The sequence below is a fragment of the Artemia sp. Qi Xiang Cuo genome, chromosome 4 (genome assembly GCF_049724085.1).
Source record: "Artemia sp. Qi Xiang Cuo chromosome 4, ASM4972408v1, whole genome shotgun sequence".
Lineage (NCBI taxonomy): Eukaryota > Metazoa > Arthropoda > Branchiopoda > Anostraca > Artemiidae > Artemia > Artemia sp. Qi Xiang Cuo.
The window spans coordinates 32,689,423-32,702,538 of record NC_142797.1 but is presented as its reverse complement, the minus strand read 5'-3'; the positions used below and the strand labels follow the sequence as shown (position 1 = coordinate 32,702,538).

General features: G+C 35.5%; 1 protein-coding gene across 1 annotated transcript; it reads right to left on the bottom strand.

The window, feature by feature from the left end:
* Positions 1 to 2,429: 2,429 nt before the first annotated feature.
* LOC148953023 (uncharacterized) lies at positions 2,430 to 11,140 on the bottom strand. The gene is made up of 3 exons (XM_089087503.1): positions 10,843 to 11,140; positions 7,684 to 7,919; positions 2,430 to 3,811 (listed from the first exon to the last, which is right to left on the bottom strand). Exons 1-3 carry the CDS (start codon positions 11,138 to 11,140, stop codon positions 3,674 to 3,676), a joined length of 672 nt encoding a protein of 223 aa, XP_088943629.1. The 3' UTR covers positions 2,430 to 3,673.
* Positions 11,141 to 13,116: the final 1,976 nt, after the last annotated feature.

Genomic DNA, 13,116 nt, shown 5'->3' with positions numbered 1-13,116 from the left:
GGATTGAGCTTAAATTTTGAGGATAAGCTTCCAGGCCCTAGGAAAGCTTATCTTTTAAATTTCAGCCCGATCGGACAACGTTAAAGGGGGGCTGTGGTGGGAGGGTCGAAACTTCCGGCACACTTTCCTCCATGAAGATAAAGTCGGAGGGGGGGGGGTGAAATTTTGCATGTTTCTTAGTTTGAGCTTAGGCTACAAAATGAAATCACCGCCGTCTCTCTGCGACCGCTAGGACCGGAAATCGCTTAACATTGTGGTGGGTCGCCTCTTTAAAGAGGCACAGGTGTGCCTTCTTGATGTACAACTAGTCCGATCTTTTTTATGTGTGTTTGTGTTGGAAAAAGGAGGTTTGTGCCTCTAAATTTTTTTCTATTAGCCTAATCTATAGTTCGAAGGAGGAACTCAGCGATACTTGGCCAGCTGCTAAGCTGATGGACTTTAGCGTTCGCACTCTTTTTAATTTTTGATGGGAAGGTTTATAGTCTTCCAACAGTTTGGGGTAACGAACTGTAAGTAAAGCAACAAGTGCTAATAGTAATGAAAATTCTAAAAAGTGAATTTTGACATAGATACACCAAAGGAATTGCATTTTTATGGTAATTATAAATATGTAAAATTCGTTAAGTTCAAAGTTACTCAACAGAAGTCGAGAGCCAACGAAAATTTGATTGATTAAAAAAAAAACAGGCAAACCATAATGACGGCTAAAATTGTAAGATCAAATTCAGTATATCAGAGAACTCTATGGCAGAGGTTTCAAGTCTCTCTACAAAAATTCGATTTTTTTCATTTTTCCTGGCTCAAAGATCGCGGATGCGCGTTTGTTGGTTTGTTTTTATCCCATGGGTAATCTCATTGAACCAATGGTCCCAGAAAATTGGAAGAAGATTCATTTTTTCGTAAATTGAAAGATCTAGCGCCTTTTTAAAGCAGGCAGAAAGAATGGGCAAGAACAAAGTAGTTTTTCATGACAATTTTTCTGTCTTGGAATGTTTTTGACTAACCCTGTAATATGGGTGCTGCAGGGTGAGCTCTCCTTTTATTGGTGGGTTTTTTTTTGTGTAACGTAAGGATTACATACATATGCTTAACCGCAAAAAAGGTAGAGAAGTCTGGGGCAGCATGAGTGCCGAGGAATTGCGAGGATTAAAACCATCACTTCGCGTGAACTGAAAAATATACAACGGACAAGAAACAACTCGACCGGATTTCTGCATTTCTTTGTGTTGTCCACCCGATCCCTGGGAGTTCAAAATATAAACATTTTTCGTGGTTTTGCAACTTTGCATTTTTGACTTTTATCCAGGTCTTTGATGTAAATATCCCTATACGGGCACTCAGACCCAGTCTCACTACCCTCCATCTAAAGCCCTTGACGATTTGTCCCAGTGTTTCTTATATTTTCCTTATAGCGTGCTTTTATTTTTAGCTATTTTACCAATTTCAACCTCCCCTCCATCCACCCGAAGAAAATGATGCGTACGTTCCCCTACCCTGCTGGTCAAACTACCAAGGACAGTGAAAATAAAATATTATTGCTTGGAATGGTTAAGTAGGGGTTTATACAGTCAGGTATATATTAAGAAAAATTGGGAATGTAGTTTTTAACGAAAAACTTATTCGTATGCAATAATGCGGTTTTGGTAGTAACGGGTGCCAAGTTTCAAAAACAAGAAACGTGGATGAAAAAGCTAACAACATATGGGACCAAACACCTTGAGAATTTGTAGCTTTCCGTTGAAGGTGTAGTGGTTTTTGGGAACTAATAGGTTGCTAGTGTTAGAATTCACGGAAAGAAAGCATTGTCAAATTTAACCAATTAGTTCTAACGTGGCAACACTGACAAACATATGGTACTGTCCTTTTAAGAAGAAAGAAATATTTTTGATTTTGATGGTTCATTGAATTTCAAAGGAATAGTAAAGATACCAGGGCCGTATCCAGGATTTTATTCGGGGGGAGGGGGTACGAAAAGGCTTTAAAAAACGCATCAAAACTATGTTTGTATGCATTTTCGTTTCGTTTTTACGAGTCGGACAAATATTTTTTTGGGGAATGGGTTCAAACCCTCAACCACCACCCCCTGGATACGGTCTGGAATGTTACTAACGGTTTTAATACCAATGAATGTAATAAACACCGAAAAAAAGAAATAAAATAATAATCAAGTAAATCTCTCTAGTTTAGGGTCAATATTCCAGCAACATTAAGTTAATTTTTTCTTTCCCTAATATATTAAGTCCCATACAAAAGAAAAAGAGGAAGCTATCCGAGGAAACTTTCAATAGTTGCATATTCCGGTTTATTTTTTATTTTTATTTTCTTAATCTGCTCATCATTATTTACATAGACATACAACAAAATTACAGAAACATGTCACTGACGAAATATATTATGATGATATGACGACTAGAACGACAAGACGGTAATGTAAAATTACGGTTCATGAAACTTCTTGAACTACAGTTCATAAAACATCATGAAACTTCATGAGTTCGAGTCGATGAAACTTCTTGGAACACTATTCTTTCTAGGCTACTTTCTGGGTCACACGTGGAAGTTGCTCTTATAGTTTCTTCACTATAATAACCACACACTTGAATAAAATATGGTGAACAATCAACTCAATAAACTAAAATAAATTAGTTCACATTTGTACCAAATGTAATATCTAACTCCCAAATTTAAACATGAACCGTAATCATATGTTTAATGCTTAAAAAAGCTACGATGCAATCTATCGGATAATCAATGTTTGTTCTATGCTTGTGAGAATTTACATTTCATTAGGTGCATTAGATATGAAAGAACACTTATTTAATATTAATGAAAGCCGGAAATTTGACAATATAACCTGACAGAACATTACGCATAGGCCTATTGTAAAATTACTGTCTGGGGTTACTTTAAACACATTAACAATGACAAGAATAAATTCCAGCATATTCTTGATTGAACTGGATTTACTGCATTGGAGGTAATGTGGATTAATTCTTAATAGTCCCCAAGTTCAAAAGAGAAAAGATATGGAAGATTACAGTTCATAGATCTTTCTTTCTAAACTAGTTAAATAATTTTGTCTCTAATTAATTACTGCAAAGGAAAATTTTTTATCTTAATAATTGCGCAACTGCTGAAGGTCATGAATTAATAGGGGGACATGTCTAAACGTAGCCAGTAGTGCCACTCAACTCGTCTAGCTTCAATTGAATTTACTTAAGATCGGTGTCATCGCGGGCTATTTTGGATTAATTTCACTATAACCATATCTGCATAAAAAATCGTTTCATTTAAATTTACGTTGCGCTGTGAATACTGAAAAGAAGGTTCTTTTTTCATTTAAGCGAGATTAATTTTTAAACGTTATCTTGTTTTATTTTATATATTAATAGTGAAGGCTATGTGGTAGGTCATGACGGTGGGGAAAAGGGTCTAATAGGAATTAATCTGTATGGAGGTGCTAAACGAAAATTTACACTATCTATCAGGTATATAACTGGTGTTCAGCTTTTTCAAAGATGTCATAATTTTAGGTGTATATAATCTTCGATACACAAATTGAGTTCATTAGGTAGATTCTAGTTAAATGCCCTGAATACTGGATAAGCCATTAGTGCCGGGCATAATATGTATGATTGTTGCGACGCCAGAGGTCTGTGTTGACGCTAAAGTTTCAGTGGTTGGGTCCTTGATCGGCACTAGATTCTGTCAATGTTTCAGTCTCTCGGGCACAATTCTTGCGCAATACTTTCCGTTGCTCTAAGTGCTGCTTTCTCCATTTTATCCGCCTGTTTTGAAACCAAACTTTTACCTGTAAAAATTGGATTTTTAGCTTTAAGTGCTATCAAAGAAACAATTCAGTGGTTGTGGCGCAAGAGATCAGCTTAATAGAGGTTAGTGAATAGTCTAAGTTTTTGGCTTAGCAAATTTTGAAAGTAGTATGATAAAATTACTATGATTGAGCTAGGGTATGCCTGCAGAAATCTGTTTTGGATGGGGGGTTACATTTATCAAAAAGAGTAAAATTCAAGAAAAGACGCAAAAAACCTGACAAACATACGGAGAATACAGGGTTACACAAAGAATTTGGTAATATCCCAAGATTTGCCTTCACAAGCCCCAAGGCTTGAAAAAAAAATATATATTGAATAATAATAATGTATGTAGAAGGCCGTATCCAGGGGGTTAGGGGGTTTGAACCCCTCTCCCTCGTAATGTTTGTCCGACTCGTAAAAATGTAACACAGATGAACATAAATACATTTTTGATGCGTTTTTATAGTTATTTGGAACCCCCCCTCCTCCCAGAAAAAATATTTCATAATCCCTCCCCATCCCCCCCCCCCCGAAAAAAATCTTGAATACGGCCTTGTGTATGTACCTAATATGTTTTGCAAGGTTCATTGTTTAATTGTTGGTTTAAGAGTATCAACATTTTAAGATTGTGTTTTTTTTTAAGCGGGTTTCTAGCAATATTGAAAAAGAGCAAAAGTCGGAAATACTGGTTATTTGAATGTAACACTGAAAAAGAATTGTGGCAGACAAATAATAATGAATACATTATTTTAATTTACATATGGATGATTTATTTAGCGTTAATCCTTAAACGTTAAGTTCTAACATGTGCTGGTTTGAACGTTCCAAAGTTAGTCTAGGAGTTATCAATACTAGCAATAGGCTAATACAGAACAAATTACTGTGCTGAAAAATAGAATTAAAAATGCTAATGGTGAGGTGATAACAAAGTAACTTGACGACGGTACACTAACTAACATATTCAGTAAGTACATTGTGAACAATTTTTAAGCACAATATTCCAATAACCTGTATTTCCAATTTTGTATCCTTCATGCTTGTTAGAAGCACCTTTCTACCTTTCTCGTTTGTGGTGACACCTTTCTGCTGTCAAAAACCAAAAATTAGGGAGAGGAAGAGCAAAGTGTATTTTTTATTATCTACGGGGGAACAGATTTTTCATTTTATATTTTTTTCAAAAGAAATACTTAAAAGGATACTTTTCAATGAAAATTCCCCCTAAAAGGTATTTTCAAAATCCAAGAAGGGAACATAGCCCTCCCCTTGTCCCTCTCCCAATTGACACCACTGCTATCAACACTTCTCTGTTTCTAAAAAGTTTTCTACGATAGATTTGTCATACCCCAAAGTGTGGTTTGATTAAGCTAAAGTTCTGGAATTAACTTTCATAATTCAATATCTTTTAAACCTCTGAAACATCCAGAGTTAATAAGAGTAAAGGGTTCAGCAGACATAGAGTTTTTCAAGTTTAAAAAAAACCGGATGTATTCAATATATGTGTGTGTTTTACATCAGTTTTGATGTAAAACACCAAAACTTATTCAGAGATTATAAATCTCAAGAAGAAAAAAAGAAACAGTCAGATTTATTCGTAGTGACTTATATTAGGTCAGTCCTTTATATTCAGCGATTTTTACGTTAACCTCCCTAAGTTTGAGAGTCGGGCACAATGAAATTTTCCGTTACTCGATTTGTGAAAATACTTACTATTGAGGTTTCATTTTTTTTCGGCGTCCATTAAGTTTAGCATATTGCCAAGAAACCCTGCCCTTTATGCGAACATCAGTTTATTATTCACATGCGTATGCCTCTAAATCACTGCGTCTGACTCTAGCTCTAAAAAAGGAAAGTAACCAAAGGCTGTATTCCATTTTCGTTCGAGCAACTCCTAGGCCACTTTGCCGAACACTCTCATTGAAATATCAACAAGTAACTGTTATACCGCACGCTACTTGGAACTTTTCAGACATTTTGATAGATATTTTTAATGGATATAGGAAAAATGAACATAGTATCTTCAATATTCTTGTACTCAACTTTCTTCAAAACGTATAGATAGACCACTAAGGCATCTCATACCAACTCTTTCTCCCCTGATATAAATCGGGGAGCTAGCTCAGGCACGTAATTCATGTTTTCAGAAAGATTAGTGGGGTTGTAATCGAGCATACACAGGTGGAAGCGATCCCACAAAATACCATAGTAATTTGCGGAATTCCACAGGGATCAGAATTGTGACCGGTATGTTTTTTTCCAATTGATAACCTTCAGCATTTGCTTACTCCAGCAAGTAATAGACCCAATTACTGCACACTATTTCACTCACCAACGATGATAATGCCAATCGTAGAAGCCAAGGACGATTTAATAGCATTCGCGGATGGTTCACATATTGCCAGTTCAGGTTGGAACTTGCAATCTCCCCAAAAAAAGATAGAGGCAAAGACCCTCCAGAGCCATTGCTGGCACATGGAGCGTCAAATCGACTTGTCTGTTGCTTGAATAAAGTCGCAAAAACGAAGTTACGAGATATTCTTGAAGGACCCAATCGGGAACGGCCGCAAACCATATATTCTTTAATGAGACAAATCATGTGCATTTTTTTTCGATGGGTTTGCGGTTTCCTGAGACGATTGACATTGGAATCTGGCGTGAACTTATCAAGAGGCTAGAAAGAGGATATGTTCAATACCTAGCGCTTTTAATCGACGAATGTCTTGCGGAAGCTACGTCACTAATTCCCAGGGAAAATACTGGCCCTGATTTCCAACGTATTATTATGCCTGACCTTTAATATTTTTCTACAGTTTGGCAATCTACTTTCAGATCACATAGAAGTTCTGCATTATAATTAACTACAAGAGTTCGTGTGCCCCTGGGACCGACAGCTAGGTTCGAATTTTCCCGTGAATTACATGCACTAGGACAAGGAACGCACTTTAATAACAGCTGCGATCCTGTGGGTTTGTACATTTTAGGGAAATATTTAAAAAAGATGACAAAAAAACAAAAGATATATACAGAAAGATGGGTGCAGACCTGCCACCAACATTGTTTAAACGACGATTCCCACTAACATCAAAGCTTCACAGTGTGGCCACATGATGTTTATCAGGTATTCATATAGCCGACACTAACAGCTAGGCCGGAATTTCTCCCTAACATTATATCTGCTAAAATATGTAGCGCACTCTCGCAATGGCTACGATTGTTTAGGTCTATCAGCTTCTTAAAAAAAGAATATAAAGCAATATTATTTGTTTGTATAAGTTTGTTTTATTATGATTATCTCAGAAAAAATATTGGGTATCAGAATAATTATTTTAATTTGAATTGATATTTCAAGGGAAATAATCAGAGGTTGAAAAAGCAGAGACACATGCAATACATTTAGAGCCTGCTATTATTATAGGCCTAAACATGCACCTATCCCCACAGAATTGTGTTAAGTATTTTGCTATATATGTTTTTCTTTTTTTTGGTGCTTGAATGATAAACCCACTACCGCTCAAGTTGTTCATTCGTTGACGCATTATAGAACCGTTTTTTTTTCGTTAGTTTTTTTCTGCTTAGCTTGAGACAAGACAAAGAGAAGTGACATAATAGATGGAAAATATATAATTTGGGCTATATATTTACACGTTAGGGGATGGGGGGGGGGGTAAAGTATTTGGACAGTGTGAAGTTAGAAAGCCATCCTTACTACATAATATGCAGAATAATTGTACCTAACACATTAGGCATACAGAACCGCTATACTTTACCCCCACACCCCTAATGTGCAAATATATACCCCAAATTCGTTTCCAAAGTATTATGTCTTGTAAAATAGCACAAGATACGTCGGAAAGATAGCACAAATACTTACTTGAGACTCTGTAAGCTGCAAACTTGCAGCAAGATAAAGTCTTTCAGGTCCAACCATGTACTGTTGTCTTTCGAATTCGGCTTCTAATCTTTCTAGCTGTTCGGCGCTGAATATTGTTCTCACCCTTTTTGATCGAGATAACATGGGATTTTCATTTGGTGGAAAATTTAAGGACTGCTGCTTTCGGTTTGCCTCTCGATAGTGCGAAGGGAAGTAATTAGTTGGACTAGGAGAACCTTGAAAAAGATTAGAAATTAAAATCATAATAAAAATTCGGTATTTGGATAGCTTTCTTTTAAATTTAAGGTATTCAAAATCATATTTAAAAGATTCAGGGATTATTCCAAGTTTTCTTTTGTGCGACTTTTTTGCTTGTTTTTCAACATCATCGTCGCTGTTAAAAAAAACTCAGATATGTCCTTTTATTTTGTATGTCTTTAAAAATTGGTAGTAGGCTATTATGTGCGCAAGCACAATTCCTTACCTAATAAAAAACAGGCATACCACTTTTCCATATTTCTTAGTATTTCCCAAGATCTTGAAATGTCAGTCCTGAACTTTAGATCTTAGTCCCAAGTATGTATATATGTTAAACTTAATATATATATATATATATATATATATATATATATATATATATATATATATATATATATATATATATATATATATATATATATATATATATATATATATATATATATATATATATATATATATATATATATATATATATATATATTAAGTGCCTCGTAAATTATATTAAATGCATATAATGTTTATATCTTGGGACTTTTTTTCCAATCTTGAGATTTTTCAATAATAAATCTTTGCATATTGTTAAATTTCCAGGAACAGCCCTGCAAAAGCCATACATCACTTCTGCGAAGCCCGAACACTGAAAAAAAAATGTTTTCTATATTCACCTTCTTTCCTTTCAAGCATAGAAACAAAAATAGTCAAGCTAACCGCTTCTCAACCCATAAGAACCTTTCCGTACTTAAAAAATACAATTTGTATTACAAGACAAATTCAGAAATAAAGGGGTAGGGGTATTAGAAATCATTCTAGGGTACTAGAAATAATGATTGCAGGTTGGAATCCACCAGCATCCATCTACACCATTATAATAGTGTGAAAAACACGCCGTTTTCCTGTGACTATTTTTACTGGATTGTATACCGCTTTACTAGCATGTCTTGGCTTACCATTAGGAGTTATTTTCAAGTCAGCAATAAAATAAATTTGTCTTAACTAGCTATAGTACGCCATTTAAAGGGGTTATCCTATCGTTCGTGTAATTTCCCGTGAAATGCAAAAAAGCACATTTCACGGAAAATACAGTTTTTTATTTTGTATATGAGGGATACCACGTCCACCCCCCCCCCCCAACTAAACCCCACTCCCATCATATAATCTTGCAATTAGGATACATATATTTATATACCCCTTTGTTGCTGTTATTTCTGTACTTTTAGTACTTACCTGCCACTAGGATACACATTTTCATATCCCTTTGTTTTACAGTTCCTTTATAATTAACTATTAATATTCTAAAAACAACCGTTCTTAATAAGTTATTGCTACTGAAGCTAGAAATATATTTTCGCTTTTGTTTAAAGAATAGTCCAGAAATGGTGGCTATTTTTACAGTTACTGGCTCAGAAAAGTTTTGAAAGATTGGCAATGGCAATTAGTTGTAGAATGCCCCAAAATCAAGTCTGCTTAGTTTTAAGTGCTCAAATTTAAGGGTTAATTGATGCGGTAAAGACCTTAAATTACCTTATGTTTACATACCGGTGGTAGGTAAATATAGTTGTTATTAGTTTTGAAGTTACAGGTGTTGGTGCCAATGAGAGGTTGAGAAGGTAGGATTTTAAAAAAATCACAAGAACAAGTACTGGTAAGAATTTTTGATTTTTATGTGGAAAGAATCTAGACAGCATAAATCCTCCTCATAGACCACTGTACTTCATAATAAAGTGTATTTTTTCTTTCAGGTGCAATTTCTGGTCCCATAAATAGGCCTCGAAAAAAGGTTTCAGCAATAGTGCTAATTACTGAAGAACTTGTTCGGAATCTCATAAATTTAAGAAATTAGTTAAAGGGGTGAAACTATCCAAATTATTTTTCAGACTATACCTAATGTTTGTTGATTTGCTATTATCAGGGGCGGGTCCAGGATTTTTTTAGGGGCGCGCAAAATAGGGTGATCCGATAGACTTGTGTTATGAGCAAGTTTAATTAACGTAAATTGCGTTAATTAAGTAAATTACACTACTTTAAACTACGTTGGGGGGCGCACGCCCCCTAGCCTTCTCCCCTGGATCTGCCACTGGCTATTATTTGCTAAACTGGCATTATTTGGCAGTATGAGCCAGGTTTTGATGAGAAATAAGCACAAGAAAGTTTGTAAACAAAATCAGGAAAATTTTATTTATAACCAAGAGCAATATTCAAGCATTAGGAGGAGAGAGGGCTGAGACGCTATCGCCATAGTAGCGATTATTATAATTGGAAAGAACGTTGAGTGGCAAAATGAATGGCATTTTTTTTTTGCTGTCTCTGTATTGCTTCTGAACCATACCTTTATTTGTCACAATTTCCGAAAAATATGGGCCAAATTAAAAAAATCTGGACTTTTTTTTGGGGGGGGGGGGCGGTAGGTCTCTAGATCTAAGTTTCCAGAAAGAGTTACTGGTGTTAATTCATGAATATTTCTGGGAGAGGCAAAATGTCCTTTTTAAAATCTAGGGGGGTAAATTTGTAAAACAGGTGTGTTAACAGGTGTTTTGTAATGAAAATACGCCAGAAAAAGGTATTTTTCTAAATATAAGGGGAGAGAGGTGAAAAATCTAGGGGGCCCATGCCCCCTCCAATTGACGCCGCTAGAGAGGACAGATTTTTGGAAATATTCTCAGAAAGAGAAAAATGTAAAAAAAAAGTTCATTTTAACAGAAAAGAATCATAGTTTACTCGTATCTTGCAAACTTCTATGTATATTTATCTAAACTTCTTGCAGTTTCTATGTATTTTTGGTTTCCCCTCAGACAACAGCTTTCCCGCAGTCTTCCTTATTAGGCACCTTGGCTATGGTCCCTCTTTACTTTCCTTTTAGCTATTTAATTTTTTTCCAACAATAGCAAAAGACTGACTCACCATCACTGATACCGTCGAAATCTTTCTCTGATCTATCAATTGAATCGTCCCTTCTGCAATCATTGTTAATACCTAGAATTGACTCAATACTAAATGCGTTTCTCCTTTTTAATTTCAAAGCTTCAATTTGCTGCTGTTGAAAAATCCTATTTAAGAGCATCCTTTGAAATAAATCTGAATCTTTAGTCGTGCCCCCACTGTCACCTGGCTGCTTCATGTACGTTTGAGCCATTGCAGCCATCCATATAGGCTGGTTATAAGCCCAATTGTTGTTAGCTTGCAAAGAAGAATTGTGCATTCTGGTAAAAGTATGTATTTGAACTAATCTTTCTTCCTTGATATCAGGAAGCCAATTTATCGGCTTTCTTTTGAAGATGGTCCATTAACTTAGAAGCAGTGGGCGGGGCTAGTGAAATGTTAGCCAATAGTATTGTAAGAGAAATCACCTTATAAACTTGGGGAGTCTTTCCATATAGGATTTCCAGGGTAATTATTCCAAAATAATGTGACATGGGCAGGGAAATCAAAATTGAGAAATAATTCCTTATTGATAGCTGGCTTGAGTTTATGTATGAAACAGTTCTAAGAGGAGGATATTCAGAGCGAAGTGAAATATGCTAAAATAAGGAGTTTCAAGAAAATAGTAGACTTGATTAAAGTTTTTGGTCAACGCTTCATTTTTTTTTTTTTTTTGTCAGGGAAATAGTGCAATATATTAACCACTTAAATCTCATCATAAGAATCACTTTCAGTGTTGTAATGATCGGAAAATATGAGATTTGTCTCCCACAAATATCAAATTTCGACGGACCTCTCTAAAATCATGCACAGTGAAAACTTCCCCTCGACATTCCCCCCCCCCCTTACTTTTGAAAAATACTTTTTGGGTACTTTATTTTCATTAAAGAAATTAAACAAAATTTACCAGACGTGTAGTTTCGCTAAAATCCCGGGGGGGGAGGGCAAAGTTGGGGCCGACTTTCCGGAGTCAAGTGAAAATGACCAAGTGAAAAATGAAAAATCAGCCATATAGTACCGTAAAGGCAAAAGTATAGTAAAGAAAACGGATTTTTTTTCTATAGATGCTTGAATTATTTAGGCCTATCTTAGTTTTGACAAAATTTTTGAAAACTCTACACTTCAGCTGGGGGGAGTGGAAAGATGGGCTCTGGGGGGTAATTGCTCCCGTGCTTCTTGCAGCACTTACCGCTATGGCTGCTAATCTTTCTAAAGCTAACAAAAAAAAAAAATCTACAGAACCAGTTACAAATTCAGGTTTTATCAATTGTTTTTTTTTCTCGATAGATTTCTGGACTCATAGAATTTTGGATGCCCATTTTTTGTCATGTGAAAGATGGTTGAAAATACGAAGCAGTCTGACTGATGGGCGGTATCCGTTAAGTCTGATCAAGCACATCTCTTCCTCGTTCTTTTCTCTTTTCCAAGAAATGAGAGCTTTTCTTCAGAAGTCAACTTCGTGACAAGCAAGGATTACTAACGTGTTCTATTGGAGGTTTGACTTGACTAGCTGAGATATCCGATGTGACCAAACTGTCCAACAGCATGAAGAAGTAAAACTAATTAGTCACAGTTGCACATGGTAAATCGTAAGAGGTGTAACAAAAAATACTCTAAAAAATTGTAAGCATTTAACCTTTAAAAAATTGCACTTAAGTCGGCCGAAGGTAAATCAGGCTTTACAAGCCAGCTAAATATTTTTTTTTCGAAAGAAAGCAAAGAGTGACATGATAAATTAAAATCAAAGGAAATTATCCGATATATTTTGCCACTCTTCGGGCCCAAAATTGCTCTTTTGCCTAAAAAACAAGAAATTGACAATTTCTTGTTGTGTGATCTCTTTGTCTTGCTCTTTCCATATTCAACGACTACTGGTTTGACGCGATCACACTTTTTTAATTTTTATATTATTTTTTACACTTTTTAATTTTTTTATTATTTTTTTTTAATCCCGCATGCATGCTCATCCTTACCTGGAAAATAACAAATTTCACATTACACAAATAGTAGCTTTAGATCAATTTTCATGGAGATCACAGTATACCCCAAAAATGAAAAATTTCAAATCTACGGCCAAGGTAAAAAGAAAATCCAGTGGGGCACAGGCTTCTTTCTGCCCCCCCCCCCAACTGATGCCTCTGGTTTGACCCTTCTTTCCCCTCTTCTTACTCATATGCTAATAGTTCCTGATGAGAAAATTTACAATTAATGGATTTTTAATGCTTATAATCAGTTTAAACAATAAATTATGTTGAT

Coding starts and splice junctions, on each gene's coding strand:
- LOC148953023 (XM_089087503.1), bottom strand. CDS start 11,140: ATGCACAATTCTTCTTTGCAAGCTAACAACAATTGGGCTTATAACCAG. Junction 7,920..10,842: donor TTTCGACGGTATCAGTGATG/GTGAGTCAGTCT, acceptor ATCTTTTTCAAG/GTTCTCCTAGTCCAACTAAT. Junction 3,812..7,683: donor TGCAGCTTACAGAGTCTCAA/GTAAGTATTTGT, acceptor CAATTTTTACAG/GTAAAAGTTTGGTTTCAAAA.